This window comes from Heloderma suspectum, chromosome 7, assembly GCF_057233095.1.
Source record: "Heloderma suspectum isolate Gila_16-S chromosome 7, 16-S_ref, whole genome shotgun sequence".
In the NCBI taxonomy this organism is placed as follows: Eukaryota; Metazoa; Chordata; class Lepidosauria; order Squamata; family Helodermatidae; genus Heloderma; species Heloderma suspectum.
The window spans coordinates 1305058-1323050 of record NC_139464.1 but is presented as its reverse complement, the minus strand read 5'-3'; the positions used below and the strand labels follow the sequence as shown (position 1 = coordinate 1323050).

Sequence of the window (17993 nt, the reverse complement as noted above, 5' to 3'; positions counted from 1 at the left end):
TCCCAGAGAAGGTGAAATTTGGAGCTGTCCTTGCTGGCCAGGCCTATGACTTGGGAATGCCTCCTCCAATCAGGCTTCCCTGCTACCTGGCGGCTGGCTTATTGACTTTTGCGAAGTTGCAGCCCAAATCTCTGCAGGCAGGAATTTTTCAAGGCACAAAGAGGCGAAATGTGTGTGTGATGTGGGGGCGGGGCGGCGGTGGATTGCCCAGCAGCAGCTCCTCCAATAAAGAGCCAGCCAGGCGGCTCTTGCCTCATTTTAGAAAAACAAACGGCAAAGGGGAAGCCAACAAAGAGAAACTTGCTGCAGCCAGGGGAACTTTGTGGAAAGCCTGGCTCCAGTCCATCACGCTGCCAGATCTGACCACCAAAGCACAAGAGGAGGAGGGAGGGAACTCCAGGCCATCCGGCGGAGGCGGCTCCCACAGCTGAGCGCTTGCACCGTGCAGGCAGGCGCAGGAAGAGAGCAGAGAGAACGGCACACTGGCCGGAGCAGAGGGATCACGCCTGGCTGGCCCGCACGAGGGGTGGAGCCACCAACCCTCATCCACTTTATTCCAGGCCGCCCAAAGAACCTGCCCAAAGCAGCCCCCGAGGCAGACGCCCATTTGGGCCCTCCTTGCTGTCCTGAGAGTCCGCCTTCGAGACTGGCCTTTGGTGCCTATATCCCCCCACCCATCCATTTGCTCTTTCAGACACCCCTGAAGCTGCCATGAGGGCAATGCCGTCTGGCAGACAGCACCCTCCTGACTCACACCCACTTCCCTGTATTCGTGCGTATGGCACACCACAAAAACACACACAAGCGCCCCTCACCTGTAGGGAACAGATGTGCAGTCAAGAAGTTAATGCAAACACACGGAAGGGCAATCTGCAAGCAGACAATCTGCAAGCAAAGAGGGGAAAACCACTTCCCAACTCTTAACCACTTTAGTCTAACTAACATATGCAAATCTAAAACAGGAACAGCTAATGAAGGCTACTAATTAGTGGTAATCACCACAGTCACGATTTGATTATCATGTAGAAGAGTTGTTTCAGGCAGGGGGAGAGAAGCAAAGTTCTTTCAGGGGCCAAACTTCCTTAATCTGGTTTTCCTGGAAATCCTGACAAAGTGGCACGGATGACGGTTCCAGCCAGCAATGGAAAGGAAAGGTTCCTCCTGTGCAAGCACCGGGTCATTACTGACCCCTAAAGGGACGCTGCTTTCACTGGTGTTTTCATTAGGGATGGGGGAGAATTTCTCCCTGAAACTTCGGGGGGCCAAGTGCCAACGTATTCGGCCCCCCGAAGTAGTTTCGGGGAGAAATTCTCCACACACACCCCGCCCCCCGACCCACCCCCGGGATGGGACTTACCTTTCCCAAATGTCCATCCCGGCAGCGGGTCCCGGCGGCGGTTCGGCAGGTCTTCGACAGGGGCAGAGGAGGCAGCCGGTCTTTCGACCGGCTGCCACCGCCGCCATTCCAATAAAAGTAAAAAAAAAACAACGCCCCCGTGATAGGCTACGTGACGATTAACGTAGCCTATCACAGCTGACTTTGCAGATCTAGCCGTGATAGGCTACGTAAATCGTCACGTAGCCTATCACAGGGGCGTTTTTTTTTTTTTAACTTTTTATTTCGCGGCCGGGCGAGGCGAGGCGCCTCCTCCCCGGCCTGAATTTCGGCCGGGCGAGGAGGGAAGCCTCCCCCCTCCGGCCTGAACTTCGGGGGGAGCAGCGAAGCGCCTCCCCCCCACCGCAAAGCAAACTGCGAGACCAGGTAAGTGGCTTTCGTGCACCCCTAGTTTTCATGGCAGACTATAGTGGGGTGGTTTGCCATTGCCTTCCCCAGTCGTGACCACCTTGGCTGGGTACTCATTTTACTGACCTCGGATGGATGGAAGGCTGAGTCGACCTGAGCCGGCTACCTGAGACCTGGCTTCTGCTGGGATCGAACTCAGGTCGTGGGGAGAGTTTCAGTTGCAATACTGCCGCCTACCACTCTGCGCCACACGAGGCAGTGATGAGTGCGCAAAAGACAGGTTCCCAGACACCTGATGAGGCAGGTGGAGGTGTGTGCATGTGCAATGGCCCAATGGGGGAGCACCTGCTCTCTGTGCAGAAGGGCCCATCTTGCATCCCTACCCCCCTCTTTAAAAAAGACGATTCTCCAGTCACATGGCCGGGAAAGCCCTCCCCCGCCCCGCTCCCAAGAGCGGGAACAGCCTTTGCCAGTCACGTCATGGACCAGTTCCAGACTGGGCGCCCCCCTATGCCACTGGCTGTTCCAGCAGCAGCAAGGGAGCCAGAGAGCCTGGACGGGACGGGCTCAAGCCCAGCTCAGCCACCACCAGGCCATCCATCACCCCAGCGGGCACGGCTAGGAAAAGGAGGCACGTCTGCCGGCGTGGGAACTTGCCGAAAGCCCCCGACACAAGCAGACCGAAGCACGAGTGGCGTGGCCAGGAGCAGCACCCTGCATGCAGCTCCACGGCAGGCGTCGCCTCCTCCCCCTCTCCTCTGGGCCCAGCTCAGCTCCTTTGGCCGGGAACCGCAGAGCCCAGCAGCCGGCCTCTTCCGGAGAAGGCAGCAGGCAGGATGGCCAGCTCTTGCTGCAGGGATTGAAAAGATCTGGCACAAAGCGCACTGCGCCATTCTGGGCTCTGCTGCAAGACGGCTCTGTGTGCCAAGCAAGGTGTGCCCAGCCCCAGTTTAGGGGCCGGCGTGGAAGGCAGCAGCGTCCAGTTCAGCAGTTCTCTCTAGGTCTCACTGTGGCACCTGCTGCTTCTGTGGTGTCTGTGCTATCCCCCCCCACACACGCAAGCCAAGCCTGGGTGGCTGTTCTGACAGGGGGGGCGTTATCTCAGCAGAGGGAGGCCAATATCCTGGACAAACACATCTGTGCTAAGGCCAGAAAAGCATCCATGGGGGTGGCTTTGGACCAGGACGCTCAGGCAAGGCTGATGTGCTCCAAACGTGGGCGGGGGAGCTGAAGCTCGAGCGGCCTGCCCTGCGGCTTCTCTGGGGGAAGGGCCTCAGCTGAGCATTTGGGGTTGGGGGTGCAGCCTGGTCAGGAGCCTGGTGGAAGCACTGGAGGGCCAGGTGCTGGCTCCCAAGGGGCTGCCCGGCTTCAGCTTGGAAGCCCTGGTGTGGTGGACGGGGGCAGCTGAGGAGGGGCTTGGCTGGTCACCAACCCCTTTCAGCACTTATGGGAACCTCCTCCCTGGCCAGGACCACCCCCTCTCCCGGCTCTATCGGCAGCATCTTAAGAGGATGCTGTTTGGCCTCTCAGTTTGGACACAGCATGAAGAACTTCATCAGGAGGGCTTTAAACTGAATCCTACGGGGAAGGGAGATGTAATGTTGGGGGTAACAATGGACATAGGCGCATGCACTGCAATGGAGAGAACAGCTCTGATAGCGCCCAGTAATAGTCTTCAGACACATGTAGGAAGAAAGCCAGACTATGAAGCACATGGTCTTCGATGTCTACATACTAATGCCCAGAGTATGGGAAACAAACAGAACGAACTTGAACTCTTAATACAAGAGGGAAATTATGACCTGATAGGTATAACTGAGACTTGGTGGGATGACTCTCATGACTGGAATGCAGCAATTGAAGGATATAACTTGTTCAAAAAGAACAGGAGGAACAGAAAGGGAGGTGGGGTTGCACTGTATGTGAAAAATACATATCTCTGCACAGAAATGCAGGAGGAGGAGCTTGGTAGCCCCATCGAGAGCATCTGGGTTGAAATAAATGGAGCAAAGAATAAAAGGAACCTGGTGGTCGGAGTCTACTACCGGCCACCCAATCAAGGACAAGACAAGGATGAAACTTTTGAAAAGCAAATAGCCAATGTTTTAAGGAAGCATGATGTAGTAGTAATGGGGGACTTCAATTTCCCCGATATTTGTTGGGAGACAAATTCTGCAAAACATGGCCCCTCCAGGACATTCCTGACTTGTGTGGAGGATAACTTCCTCCTACAGAAAGTAGAGGAAGGAATTAGAGGATCGGCTATCCTTGACTTGATCCTAACCAACAGAGATGACTTAGTGGAGAAAGTAGCAGTTACAGGAACTCTGGGGGAAAGCGACCATGTTGCACTTGAGTTCTTGGTTCTAAGGGAAGCAAAAGCCGAGTGTAGTCAAACGCGTACCCTGGATTTTAGGAAAGCTGATTTTCATAAACTCAGAACAATGATCAGTCAGGTCCCATGGCAAGCGATGCTAGTGAGAAAAGGAGTCCAAGATGGGTGGGAGCTTTTAAAAAAGGAAATTCTCAAGGCACAATCACAAGCAATTCCAACAAGAAGAAAAGGTGGAAGACAACAGAAGAAGCCCATGTGGATTCACAAAAAGCTTAGGGATGACCTGAAAACAAAAAAGGACACATATAGGAAGTGGAAAGAAGGCCAAGTAACAAAGGAAGAGTACAGGCAGATAGCACAGAATTGCAGGGATGGCGTCAGGAAGGCTAAAGCTGAGAATGAGCTGAGGTTAGCAAGGGATGTTAAAAACAACAAAAAGGCTTTCTTCAGCTACGTGCATAGTAAAAGGCAGAGGAAAGAAATGGTGGTTCAGCTATTAAATAAGGATGGAAAAATGATAACAGATGACAAAGAAAAGGCAGAGGTGCTCAGTTCCTACTTTGGCTCAGTCTTCTCCCAAAAGAGGGTCTATGACCCCCCTGGCAAAGGCAAAGTGCAGGCTGAAGGGGCAGGATTGCAGCTTGAGATTGACAGGCATATGGTCAAGGAACACCTCATTGCTTTGAATGAGTTCAAATCTCCAGGGCCAGATGAACTGCATCCTAGAGTCATAAAGGAACTGGCAGAACAACTCTCAGAACCGCTGTCTATTCTCTTTGAGAAATCATGGGAGACGGGCGAAGTGCCAGATGATAGGAGGAGGGCTAATGTTGTCCCTATCTTCAAAAAGGGTAAAAAGGAGGAACCTGGGAACCACAGACCAGTCAGTCTGACATCAATCCCTGGGGAAATTCTGGAGCAGATCATAAAGCAATCCATCTGGAAGCACCTTGACAACAATGCCGTGATTACTCGAAGCCAACATGGATTTGTCAAAAACAAGTCCTGCCAGACAAATCTGATCTCATTTTTTGATCAAGTCACCTCCCTTGTAGACCGTGGGAATGCTGTAGACATCATATACCTCGACTTCAGCAAAGCTTTCGACAAAGTGCCCCATGATATCCTGATGAGCAAACTAGCTCAAAGTGGGCTAGATGAAACAACGATCCGGTGGATCCACAGTTGGCTACAGAATCGGACTCAAAGAGTGCTCATCAATGGGACCTTCTCAAACTGGGGAGAGGTAACGAGGGGGGTACCGCAGGGCTCAGTCCTGGGCCCAGTGCTCTTCCACATTTGTATTAATGACTTGGAGGAGGAGGTGCAGGGAATGCTGATCATATTTGCAGATGACATAAAATTGGGAGGGATAGCTAATACTTTGGAAGACAGAAACAAATTTCAAAGTGATCTGGATAGACTGGAGTGCTTGGCAGAAAACAACAGAATGGCATTTAATAGGGACAAATGCCAAGTTCTGCACCTAGGAAAAAGAAACCAAATGCACAGTTACAAGGTGGGGGATATGTGGCTCAACCACACTACAAGCGAGAAGGATCTTGGAATTGTTGTCCATCACAAGCTGAAGATGAGCCAACAATGTGATGTGGCTGCAAAAAAGGCCAATGCTATTTTGGGCTGCATTCATAGAAGCATCGCTTCCAAATCCCGGGAAGTACTAGTTCCCCTCTACTCAGCATTGGTTAGGCCTCATCTGGAGTGCTGTGTCCAGTTCTGGGCACCAGACTTAAAGAAGGATGCAGACAAACTGGAGAGGGTTCAGAGGAGGGCAGCAAAGATGATCAGAGGACTGGAAACAAAGCCCTATGAAGAGAGACTGAAAGAACTGGGCATGTTTAGCTTTGAGAAGACTGAGGGGAGATATGATAGCACTCTTCAAGTCCTTGAAAGGTTGTCACAGAGAAGAAGGCCAGGATCTCTTCTTGATCATCCCAGAGTGCAGGACACGGAATAAGAGAGCCAGTGTGGTGTAGTGGCGAGAGTGTTGGACTGGGAGCCGGTAGATCCGGGTTCTAGTCCCCACTCGGCCATGGAAGCTCACTGGTTGCTTTGGGCCAGTCACACACTCTCAGCCCAACCTACCTCACAGGGTTGTTGTTGTGAGGATACAATGGAGAGGAGGATGATAATGTAAGCCGCCTTGGGTTCCTTGCAAGAGGAAAAAAGGCGGGATATAAATGCAATAAATAAATAATAAATAATAATAATGGGCTCAAGTTACAGGAAGCCATATTCCGGCTGAACATCAGGAAAAACTTCCTGATTGTAAGAGCAATACGACAATGGAACCAATTACCTGGAGAGGTGGTGGGCTCTCCCACACTGGAGGCCTTCAAGACGAGGCTGGACAGCCATTTGTCAGGGATGCTCTGACTTGGATTCCTGCATTGAGCAGGGGGTTGGACTCGATGGCCTTGTAGGCCCCTTCCAACCCTACTATTCTATGATTCTATTCTATGATTCTAGGAGAGAGGAGAGAGGCTACTCCCCAGCCCAGAAAGAGAGCGCGAGACAGAGAAGATCCAGGCACTGTTCGCATTTTAAACCTCCCCAGTCTTAATTATCTCGAATGGAAAGGAAATTATGCATAAATAGAATGGAGAAAAATAGAATCATAACTCTACAGTTATGTGAAACACTGCCAATTATGCAGAATTATGCAAGGCCTTTCTGGAAGGACAGGCGTGTGTGCACGCTCTCCCTCACCACAATTGTGACTCTCACAAAACCATAGTGGAATGCACAGGGTTTAAAGGGGGCAGTGAGCGGACACAGATTTGTCTTACATGACTTAAACTATTTAGTAAATTACTCCAGAGCATGATTCCACGCCTCAGAGGGAAGAGGGATGAGCCAGGACAGGCCGCCACCCCCCTTTACGACCACAGCAGGAGGGGCGATGCTGGGGAAGCCGCACAGAACCAACGGTCCAAGGTGGCTTTTGCAAGACCATGGTGCTCTGGCTACTGGCGGGGGGCGCTTCCCAGGGCTCAGGAGCCGCCGCTCTCTCGGCTTCTTGGCAGGCCCTGGAATGCGCTCAGCTGCAAGACAAGGTCAGGTGGCAAAGCGGCACATTTCATCAGATGCCTCCAGGCACCAGGCTGGAATTAGATCACCTGCCCATGGAGGAGGTTTCAAACCGCTTAGCTGGAGCAGCGGCAGTCTCATTTGCACAGCCAAGCAGCTCAAATGCAATCAAGGTGCCTAATGAGGAGATGCAGGAGACGAGGAGGAGATTCTGCATCGCGTTAGCTGCGCTGCCCCAGAAAGCTCTCTTTGGAGACGTCTCCACGGAGGGCAGTGTGCCCAAGCCGAGAAAGGCGGCTCTTCAGAAGCCGGCCAGCTGTGCAGCAGGGGCTCCGTGATGGTCCTGGGCTTGCCAGGCTCCAACTCCGCAAGAGCCACGCTCCCTGCTCCACGGGGGGGGGGGGGGACAGCGCTGTGCCATGCCTTAGCACGGCTGTCCTGGACCCTGCCCAGCACAGAACTGCCAGCACCCACAGCCAGCCTGGCCTGGGCCGAGGTTGAGCCCAGGTCATTTCCGACTGCCGGGGGGAGGGGGGCTTCACTGAGAATAAAATACCCCCCCCCCATCGGAACCAGATGACGGTCACGGAGGCGGCAAGTCTTCGGTGCGGAGGGAACTTGGGCTTCTCCTTGCCCTCCACCCCCCACTCACATGAGCCCCTCCCCCACAGGGGTTCGGAGCGGAGCCACCCAGAGAGGCTGCCCAGGCCCCCTCCCTCCCATAAGACCAGCCGTGCTGGATCAGACTGGGGAGGGGGAGGATGGCCTTCTCCCCCACCCCACCCCCAGCAACTGGCATCCCGTGCAGCCTCCAGAGGGCCGTTGTGCCTGGCGCGGAGGACTGGTGGCCATGGCTTGAGGAGCCCAACTGGAGGGGGGGAGTGTGCCCAGTGGCCCTGGGGGGACTTTGCTCTTCCTGCCCCCCACACAGTTGTCCAGCCCTGTGCAAAAGCCAGCCAGGCCAATGGGCATCCCCACGTCGTGTGGGGTGAGTCCCGATGCACGAAGGCGTCTGTTGGGCCTCCTCTCGCCTTCTTCCTCACAACAGGCCCCCACAGAGCAAGGTTGTTCTGTCACATGGCCAGAAAAGACAGCGCCCTAAGGAGAAGCGGCCATCCATGAAGCGCAGATCCCGCTATTCCCCCACCACCACGTCAGCCATCAGGGCAGGGAACAGCCGGGCAGGTGGCTGGGAAGAGAGCCCAGTTGACAGGAGGGCTCAGCAACTGGGAACGGCTGCTTCCCAATGCAGCTCCCCAGTCGCCAGGGGCCAACTCTGTGGCAGGAGGGGGCTGCAGAGGTGGAGGGGGCAGGCCCAGTCCAATCAAAAGGACCCAAGCCTGAGGGGGGCCGATGGAGAGGCAGTGCCAAGCTGAGTTCCCAGTGGGGCGGACAGAGACCCACCAAACCCCAGGGAGGATTTTGCCAGACAACGGAGCCACGGATGGCAAGACAGGAGCCGAGTGTCAGTGCCCACCAGGCCGGGGGGGGGGGGGCTGATGCGCCCCCTCGGCCGGAGGCAGCGGCGACAGCCCTGGCTTCTCTCCACCCACAGGGCTGCTCCAGCCAGCCCCAAAGCTGCAGCCCTCAAGAAGAGACAGCGGACAAGAAGAGACAGCGGCGCTCCTGGGAGGGCCCAAAGACACCGAGAAGGCCGCCTTCCTGGTGCTCCCATCCCCTCCGTCATGACTGCTGCAGCAACTGGCCTGTGCAAGACCCAGAGTGCCCCACTTCCCCCACCACTGACCATGCCCCCACCCCTCAGGAGCTGAGCTCCCTACGCTTGCTTCTGCAGTTCACTTTCACTGCTTGAAAGCAATACGAAAGCAAGGCAATGGGAGGGATGGGGGTGAGTCCACCACTGTGCTGGCAAAAATGGCAACGTCCAAGAAAATCTCACAGAATTCTAGAGGAGTCAGAAGGGGCCACTGAGGCCATCCAGTCCAACCCCTCGCGCAGTGCAGGAATCTAGTTTAACACATCCCTGACTGACAGCTACCCAGTCCCAGCCTGAATACCTCCGGGGATGGAGAGCCCACCACCTCCCTAGGCAGCTGGTTCCATTCTCTGACCACTCGGACCATTAGGAGGTTTTTCCTGATGGTCAACCGAAATGTGCCTTCCTGTAAATTAAGGCTGTTATTTTGTGTCCTACAGTCTTGGATGGCAGAGAACAGGTTGCGGCCCTCTTCTGTTCGACAACCCTTTAGGTGCTTGAAGAGAGTTATCATATTCCCCCCGCAGTCTTCTCTTCTCAAGGCTAAACATGTCCAGTTCCTTCAGTCTTTCCTCATAGGACTTAGCTTCTAGCCCTCTGATCATCTGTGTTGATCTTGTGTTCCGATTTGTCTGAAACCTTCTTCAAGTGTGGCATCCAGAACTGGACACAGTATCCAAGGTGGGTCTGACCAGTGCAGAGTAGAATGGAACTATTACTTCCTGTGATTTAGAAAGTCTACTGCTATTGATGCAACCTAAAATCACACTGCTGACTCTTATTCAGCTTGTGATCAACTACAACTCCAAGATGCTTTTCCCATGTACTATTGCCAAGCCAGGTATCCCCTATCTTATACCTGTCCATTTGATTTCTCGTTCCTAAACTGACTTTGCATTTTATTCTATTATTTTCTGCCCAGTTTTCTAACCTATCAAGATTATTTTGAATTTTGTTTCCGTCGACTAAGGAATTAGCCATCCCACCCCATTTTGTTTCATTTGCAAATCTGATCAGCATCTCCCCCACCTCTTACCCCAAGTCATTAATGGAAAACGCTGACAAGTGCAGGGCTCAGGACTGAACCCCGCGGCCCCACCTGAGGCTACCTCCAGTTAGGGGGTGAACCACTGACACACACTCTTGAGTACAGCTCTCCAGCCCGCTGTGGTCCTGCCCAGGGGCAGGGCCATCCACAGCTGATACAATGGGACATGCTGCCCCCCCTCTGAACAGAGCAGAGCCAACAGAGGCACCAAAAGGAGGGGTGGCGGGGGGGTGAGGAGACCCTCCAGGGAAGGCTTCGCATGACCTGCGAACTGGCCCAAAGGACCCCCTCTCCAGACGCTTCCCACCCTCCACCCAGGACACCCACAGAGGGCATCCCTGGCTGCAGCAGGGCTCTGACACTGCCACGCGGGCAAGAACCGCCAGCCTCTTGAAACCACCACACGGTGCGAACACCTCAGCCGCGACTCTTCCTCCTGAGACACTTCTTAGAAAATACATCCATAGTAGGACTCTGCGCTTACAGATCAAGGCCTCTCGAATCCAGCATCTTGTTCCTACAGCAGCCAGCCAGCTGCCCACTAGGAAGCTCACAAGCAGGACAGGAGCGCAAGACCCCCCAGTGGTGCTCCCCCTCAGCCGCCGCACGGAGGCCTCACACTGCCTCTGCTGCTGGAGGCAACATTGAGCCATCAGGACTAGCAGCACTCACAGCCTTCTCACCGCGGATCTGCCTAGCCCCCTTTGAGGCCGTCCATATTGGTGGCTGTGACATTACACACACACACACACACACACGAGTGTGCGCACGCGCATATATACAGGAAGTTTGTCAGTATAATAATGTATTCCTGTTGTAAGTCTAGCTTCATGCTCAGCATCTCTAGGGTGAGGGTGGGATGAGCAACAGGAAGCAGGGTGGATCTGCGTATGTGCAATGGCTGGCTGAGCGAGTGAAGGGGGCATGCGGTCTGTGTGCTATCAGCGCTGGGGCTGTGCTTGAGTGGAGCAAGCAGGGGCAGGATCAGATTGGGCTCGGCGGGGGGGAATGGGACGTCAAGATTCTAGAACTGGGGTGGGGTCTGTGGTGATTGTGACGCAGGTGATGTGAGAGTGGGATCTGGTATATGGTGTATGAGAGACCATACATTAACAGAACCATGAAGAGCTGCTTGCTTATTTGCTGTAGTTCATGAAGTCTGTTTGTCTGGCCAGATCCTGCGCCTTCTGCTCTTGGCTGCAATAAAGGGAACGAAGCAGGCGATCTGGTGAGCGAGGGTGTCCTCGCAGAGAGAGGGCTGGGTGTGGGTTGGGCCGGAACCTTGGAGGGCCTGGAGGCGCGGGGCGGTGTGCGGGGCAGGCATCTCTTGCTTGGGCGAGAAGGGCCTTGGAGAAGGGGGACGCCAGGGGGAAGGGGCAGGAACGCCACAGCGGTGGCATGCCAGAGTGGTGGGATGCCAGAGAAAAGCCTGCTGATTTTGAAATGCAAGAGAAAAGAGTTGTTGAATTTGATCATAGAATCATAGAATAGTAGGGCTGGAAGGGGCCTACAAGGCCATCGAGTCCAACCCCCTGCTCAATGCAGGAATCCAAGTCAGAGCATCCCTGACAAATGGCTGTCCAGCCTCGTCTTGACCGCCTCCAGATGCACGAGAGAAACCGTGAGGAGAAGGGGCAGAATTCAGGAGCATGAAGGAAGAGGCACTTGTGGAGCAGTGTAGAGCGTTACACTCGTCTTATGAGGGGAAAAGTGTGGAGGAACTGAGGGTGATGTTGATACAGTGTCAGGGGAAAGCTGCTGGTGAACCGGGGGCACAGGGGCCACGGTGGGGACTCTTATGGTGGGGAATCCCATAGTTTAACTTGGCGCTGTGTGAAGAGGGACTTCCTTCGCTCTGTCCTAAATCTCCCACCATTCAGCCTCATGGGATGCCCTTGTTGGGTTCTAGCATTATGAAAGATGGAGAAAAATGTCCCCCCCTCCACTTTCTCCACACCAGGCAGAATTCTATGCACCTCTATCATGTCTCCCACTTACTCCCCTTTCTTCTAAGCTAAACAGTCCCAAATGTTGTAACCTTTCCTCACAGGGGAGTACTAAACGTATCAAGAGCAGACGCACAGGTGCCACTGTCTGGTGAGGACGGCTGATTCCACCTCCATCAAGAATGGTCCTGGAAGGAGGAGGCGAGTGGGCATCCATTTCTGAGCCTCTCGGGGAAATGCCAGATTCCTTTTCAAAGGCCTTTCTCTGGAGGGCTGGAAGGGGACTTTAAATAGTCAACCTGAATGCCTGATCATTTTCTGAGCACGTTTGCATTCTGCCCTTTAAAAAACATCTGACTGAGTATCTGCCCCAAGACTGCCTCCCTCCCCTTCCCGCACACCCCCAGCGGGGCCTCGCTGTAGCATTCATCAAGGAAAGGCCTCCTTACCCCAGAGATGTCAGCCACTCGGTGGATTGGGAGCTCCTTCTTGCTGTGCAGTCCTTTGCCATTCTTTATAGCCCTGTTGGGGGGAAAGTGAGCTGTCAGAGAGGCCAGAAGCTCCGGGGGGGGGGGGTCTGGGCCGTGGCCCCCTCCCCCTTGGCACACAGCACCTGTGTCAGCCCCACTGTGAGGGGCTTGTCAGCCCCAGGCAGAAGCACCTGGGCAGGTCCTCACCCGAGCTCAACAGCAGCCTGGACATGCTGAACACGAAAGGGCTTTCTCCTCCAAAGGAGGCAAGGGCCAAGAGGGCGCCCTCAGCACCAGCAGTCCCTTCTCTCAGCGCTTAATGGCATGAGGCATTTAAATGCGAAACACACACTGCCCCAGTCCTTATGGAAATCCGTCCCTCCTTCCAGGTTCTTCTCTTAAGCGAGACACGGCCTGAGACGAAGGCCTTGGTCCAGCCGGGGCTTCCGGGCGCCCGTGCCGGCGGCTCCTGAAGGCCTGGCCCTTCCCTGAGGGGGCGGCAGAGGGCGGCCCGGGAGAGGGGAGGGGACAGGCAAGCCAAGCGGCTCCTGCCTGGCGGCTGAGGCCCTGGCCCACGTCCCCAGCAGCCAGGCACAATACGGGGCGCCATGCCACGAGGGGCCCTATTAACAGCACAGGAGCAGCGCCAGCCCCCCGGCCCCCGCACTCCTCTCGCCTGGACACTGCCAGGGGGACCCCGAGCAACTGTGGAGGGCAATGTAAGATCCATCCTGCTAGCCCAGTATGCTTGGGCGGGGGCTGTATGGACTGGCATCCTGCTTCTGACAGTGGCCAGCCACAAGCCATGCAGGAAGGCAACAGCCCATTGCCCAGGGTTTGTCCCCCAGGGTTAGGCTGCCTCTGAATGAGGAGACTCCTGGGCTGGGCTCGCTCACGCCTCAACAGGGCAGCTAGGGGGCACGGAGCCAACCTGCACTCGACTCCCAGGCTCCCTCCCAGCTGGCCCCTTGCCCCGTGGGGTCCACTGCCCACCCCGTTTTCAGAGCTGCTGCCCGAACTCCTCCCAGGCACGGGCCCATGACAGCTGCGCACGACTGGGCCAACAACAAGGCGCCACCCTTGCCGGCAGCGGGAACAACCAGAGAATGTGCACGGGGGCTCCTCCAAGGCGCAGCCTGAAGGCTCCCTGCCCCATGTCACATCCGGGGGGGCTGGATCCAGGGCCAAGCCTCATCTGGGGTAGACAGTGCTGCGGAGCACGCCCTCTGCACCGCAACAGCTATGCCAGGAGGGAGATCAGAACAGGAGAGGGGAGCGGAGCCCTGGCCAGGGCCAGGGCCAGGAATGGCGCCCCCCCCCCCCGAAGTGGGTGCTCCCAGCGCTCCCGGAGGCGCTTTGGGATGGTTGTTTGCATGCAGGGCGTGGGGAGGGGGGGTGCATGGGCACCCTCTGCCCACCGCCATGAGCTGGAAGCGCAGCAGCAGGCAAAGAGACAGCCAAAGCCGCGACACTGCTGTTCCAAGGGCAGCAGCACTCTCTGGCCCAGGGCCGGGGGAGCCGCGCTGGCTGGCAAGAGGAGGGTGGGGCAGCCCCACGAGGCTGCCCAGCACGGCGCCGGCCCCGGGGCCCACATCGCCCGCGCCAAGGAGGTGGCGGCGCTGCGCCATTCCTTTGGCCCCTGCTGAGCAGGCACACTGATCCGCCCCCCAGCCACCGGCAGTCCCTGCCTTCCCCCACCCACACTTCGGCTTCAGACTGAGCAACACGCAGTGCAGAACTACACTGGGCAGCCAGGAGAACTCGAGCGTTCGTTGCTAGTGCTTGTTTCTACTCAGTGGGCCTGGGTGCCTTCAGGACCCCGAGCGCTCAGCCGGATATGGAGCTCTGCGCTGGGCGTGGGGAGGCGCCGTCACGGGGGCCGTGATCAGCCCAGATGTCCAGGGAGCTCCGCCCTCAGCAACACTGCGCCCTGTCAGGGCTTGCGCTGTCGTGGAGACAGGTACCTCTGCAGAGGACAAGGGAGCCACTGCCGCGGCCTTCTGGGCCACAGAGTGCAGGTCCACACGCACCCCCCGCCCCAGAGCTCCCAGGGCCGCGCTCTGAAGGAGCACAGGAGCCACCTTACTGAGGTGAAGCAAGCGCCTGGATGGGAGAGCGCCTGGGACCCCACGGACGCGCCTCGAGGCCCACGATGGAAAGAAGGCTCCGCGCAACCTGCCCCATGCGCCGCACGCCGCCTCCGATGGCCACGCCTCAACCTGCCCCTGCAGGGCCCACACGGCTCTGTCTCCATGGCTCCTCCCAGGAACTGGGGCCGGGGGAGAGGGGCTTCCCAGGCTGTTCCTCCCAGGCTGTTTCTGGCCAGGGCCAGCTGCTAACCTTTACTTTTAATTGCCTTCTCTGTTCCTACCAGCCCTCCCAGAAAGCGAGGAGCTGCCTGGCTGCCGATCCAAAGGGCCCCATCAGGCCCGAGGCACCTGCTCCCCCTCCTCCAGGAACAAGCCACTCTTCCCCGCTCCCTCCTGGATTTCCACAGCCTTTGCCTCGGACTCTGCCAGAAGAAGAGCGGGACTTCTGATCTGCCCCTGCTGGGCCGGCTTCACGGCTGCTCCCACCCCACCCCACCCCACCCCACCCCAGGGGCTGCCGTCTGCTCAGCAGAGGCAAAGGACACAAAGCCATCCATACAGAGGGCCAGTGCTCCTGCTGAGCCTTTTTGCAGCCATCAGCGAGCAGGGCTGCTCCCTTCTGAGAGCTGCTGGCTGGCTGGCCGAATCATGCCACAGAGAAGCGGTGCACCCAGAACCAGCAGTTTGCAGGAAGCCGGCCCAGAACAGCGCTGGCTCCAGGCAGGAGGGCAGAAGAGGCATTCAGGCCAGCTGGCCAGCCACCCTTCCAGTCCTCCAGAACACTGGACCAGGAGGCGCATTCTGGAAGGGCTGGGAGCAATGAAGGCCTCCGGAAAGAAGACTTCCCCACTCAGCATCTGCCCTGCCGCACAGCTGAACACTCGCCATGGGGCAAGGGAAGTGCAGGAGAGAAGAAGGGAAGGCAGTTCTGAGCAGACTGGCCTTAGTCACTGTCCAGCTTGTGCAACTGGGACGATCCAAGCACAGCACACGGAGCAGATTCTGCCAGAAAACTGAGAAATCTCCCAGAAACATCATTTGCATTCTGTGCCATTTTGATTCAAGGGTGGTGTTCACATGCCAGAGACTAGCAGTGCAGAAAACAGAAGGGCGCCGCAAGTCTCTCAGGACAGCAAGAGAGCTCAGGACAGCATCTCCTTGGGGTGGGAGCAGAAGCGGAGCGGCCGCCGGAGCAAGGAACGCCTCGTGGCCATGGCACAGCTAGCACCGAACTCCTCCGGTCTCTTGGACCGTTGCTTGCTTGTTTACAATATTCATATTCCACATTTTCACAAATGTCAGCAAGGCCGCGCACAATTCAAATAAAGACCTCGAGTGTCACTTCTGGCAGAAAGGCAGGATATGAATTTATTAATTATATAAGAAAGAAATAGATACAAAAAACATAAAACAATAAAAGCAATTAAAACACAAAAGCGCACTGAAACCACCTTAAAACTGCCACAGACGTGCTTATCGAATCCTTGTCTGCAGCTGTCTGAGGCCCAGAAACGTGCCAGTCCTCTGGCCTGAACGCAGGGCGAGGGTGTTGAGTACTTGCTCTAGCAAACGGAGGGGTCCCTGCCCGGAGGCCCAGGGCCAGGAGGGACAGCAGAGGGCCCTACTGGACGCGCCACTTCTGCACGCTGCACTTCAGCCCCTGCCAGAGTAAAGCCCGGGGGGCATGTTTGGCAAGCGGGGGAGCAAGCCAGGGAGCCCCTCACCGAGCCCCCCACCTGCTTCACGACATGCCCCCTCCTTTCTGCCGCACAAGCCCCCCTCGCTGGCCACAAAGCCTCCCCTGTGCAAAGGCGTCTGGGCAGGCAGGCCGGCGCTCCAGAGTCTGGGCTGGCAGGAAGGCGGCTCTCGCCTGCCCTGCCCAGCCACAGAAGAGCTCTCGGGGAAGCCGCTCTTGGCAGCACCAGCCTGGGAGCTGGCTCCCAAAGTGCGCCACGCCCAGTGCCAGCTGAGATGCTCTGCCTGCCGCCTGTGTGCTTTTCAGGTCCAGGGGGTCCCATCACTCCTTCCTGCAGGCTAGCAAGGTGGCCGCACAGCCCCGTCAGTGAGGGCACCTGGCTACTTGAGGGCCAAATGAATTGTGCGGGCGGGCAGGCGGGATGAATCACGACCATTCTGCACATCCCTTGGCTAACATGGCCTGTACAGCTGCCTGCAAAACCTGGAGGAGCCTCTCCAATGGCATCCCAGCTTGCGGAGCCCCCCGCCCCGTGCACACGCAACAAGGCCCAAGGACAAAAGACCAGATCCAGCGGCTGCCCCACCAAGCCCCTTTCAACTGGCCCTGAGGGGGCTTCAGCAAAGCCCAGCCCCAGAGGCACCCAGAGAGCCAGTCAGCTGGCAAGGGCCCCAGGCAGCTCCAGCCATGGCGGGGTGTCCACAGCTCGCCAAATCCACCGCTCCAGCCCTTCCGCGAGTCACAGCAAGATCAAGAGGTCCTTGCTCCTGACCAGACCGTGAGCTTTAGAGACTGGAGCGGTGCCTCCGTGGCTCAGCAAGAGGGCCCCCTGCCTGCCTATTGCGTGATCCAAAGATGACCCCCGCCCTGCTGACAAGTGCTTTCCTGGCCCCCCGCCCGAAACCCAGCAGGAGCCATCAGGTGAGAGAGGTCTTTAAGGAAAAGGGAAGCGGGAGAGCCAGGGAGGTTCCTGGAAGCAGCAGCACAGCCACGTGAAGCAGACCTGCAGAGCCCCCAGAGCCACCCGAAGGCTCCCGCACACAGGGCCACGGGGAGCGCTCTTTCCTCTCGTCTGGGCTGCCCATGCCCACTGCCCAGCCCAGCTTCTAACACAGGTGTGGGGAGCCTCCTGCCCATGGGCCGGAAGAGGCCCACAGAGCCTCCTCCCAAACCGGACCGCAGCCTCCCTCCTCCCTTTCCCCCTGCACATAGCAATTAGGCCTGAAAAAGCCCTACACTGGCACCCCGGAGAACGCGGTCTTGGGGCTGCAAAAGGTCTCCCAGGCGTATCCCCTCCCCCCAGCCAAACCTGGACACCTGGTGAGACAGACCACCATCGTCTTGATATTCAGAAACCAGTGCTTTCACTGACACGGGCACGGGTCTCAGTCTGCCCCAGACCCTTCGGAGCTGCATCAGCACAGGTATGAGTCTCACTCAGCTGAGAGCAGATCGGGAGGTTCAGAGAGGGCTGGGGACACCTCGCCACGCTTGGAAATCATGGAGAAATCCCCGCTCCCACCCACACAAACGGCCAGGTTTCCTCAGACCATCCCCACCCTGTCACCCTGACACTGCAGCATCCCCCCCACCTGCATCGCTGCTCCACCTGGAAGGTCAGTGGCAGGAGGACCCCCCAGCTCTCCTCCCCAGACATTCTGTCAATGTTGTCCCTACTGGGAGTGCCAGAAGTAAAACCTGCCAGGCACACCATTGAATACCTGCTGACCTGCAGCAGCCGGGCTGTCAGCCAGAGGCCCAGAGCAGGCTGTCCCTGTGCAGCCATGCAAAGGGGCCCCTCCCTTGAAGCAAGCGGGCAGCTGTCTGGGCCTGGATTCGGGCCAAACAGGCTCCCCAGGAAGATGATGGGCTGGCCCTTGCATCATGGCCATGCCT

General features: G+C 57.0%; 1 protein-coding gene across 3 annotated transcripts in view; it reads right to left on the bottom strand.

Moving 5' to 3' along the window:
• SND1 (staphylococcal nuclease and tudor domain containing 1) overlaps positions 1–17993 on the bottom strand; it is a 355633-nt gene that overhangs the window by 153695 nt on the left and 183945 nt on the right. For all 3 annotated transcript variants that reach the window (XM_084808775.1, XM_084808776.1, XM_084808777.1), the window contains one exon: positions 12291–12363. In XM_084808775.1, coding sequence (XP_084664901.1) covers positions 12291–12363 — 73 coding nt within the window. The remainder of the gene's footprint in view (positions 1–12290; positions 12364–17993) is intronic.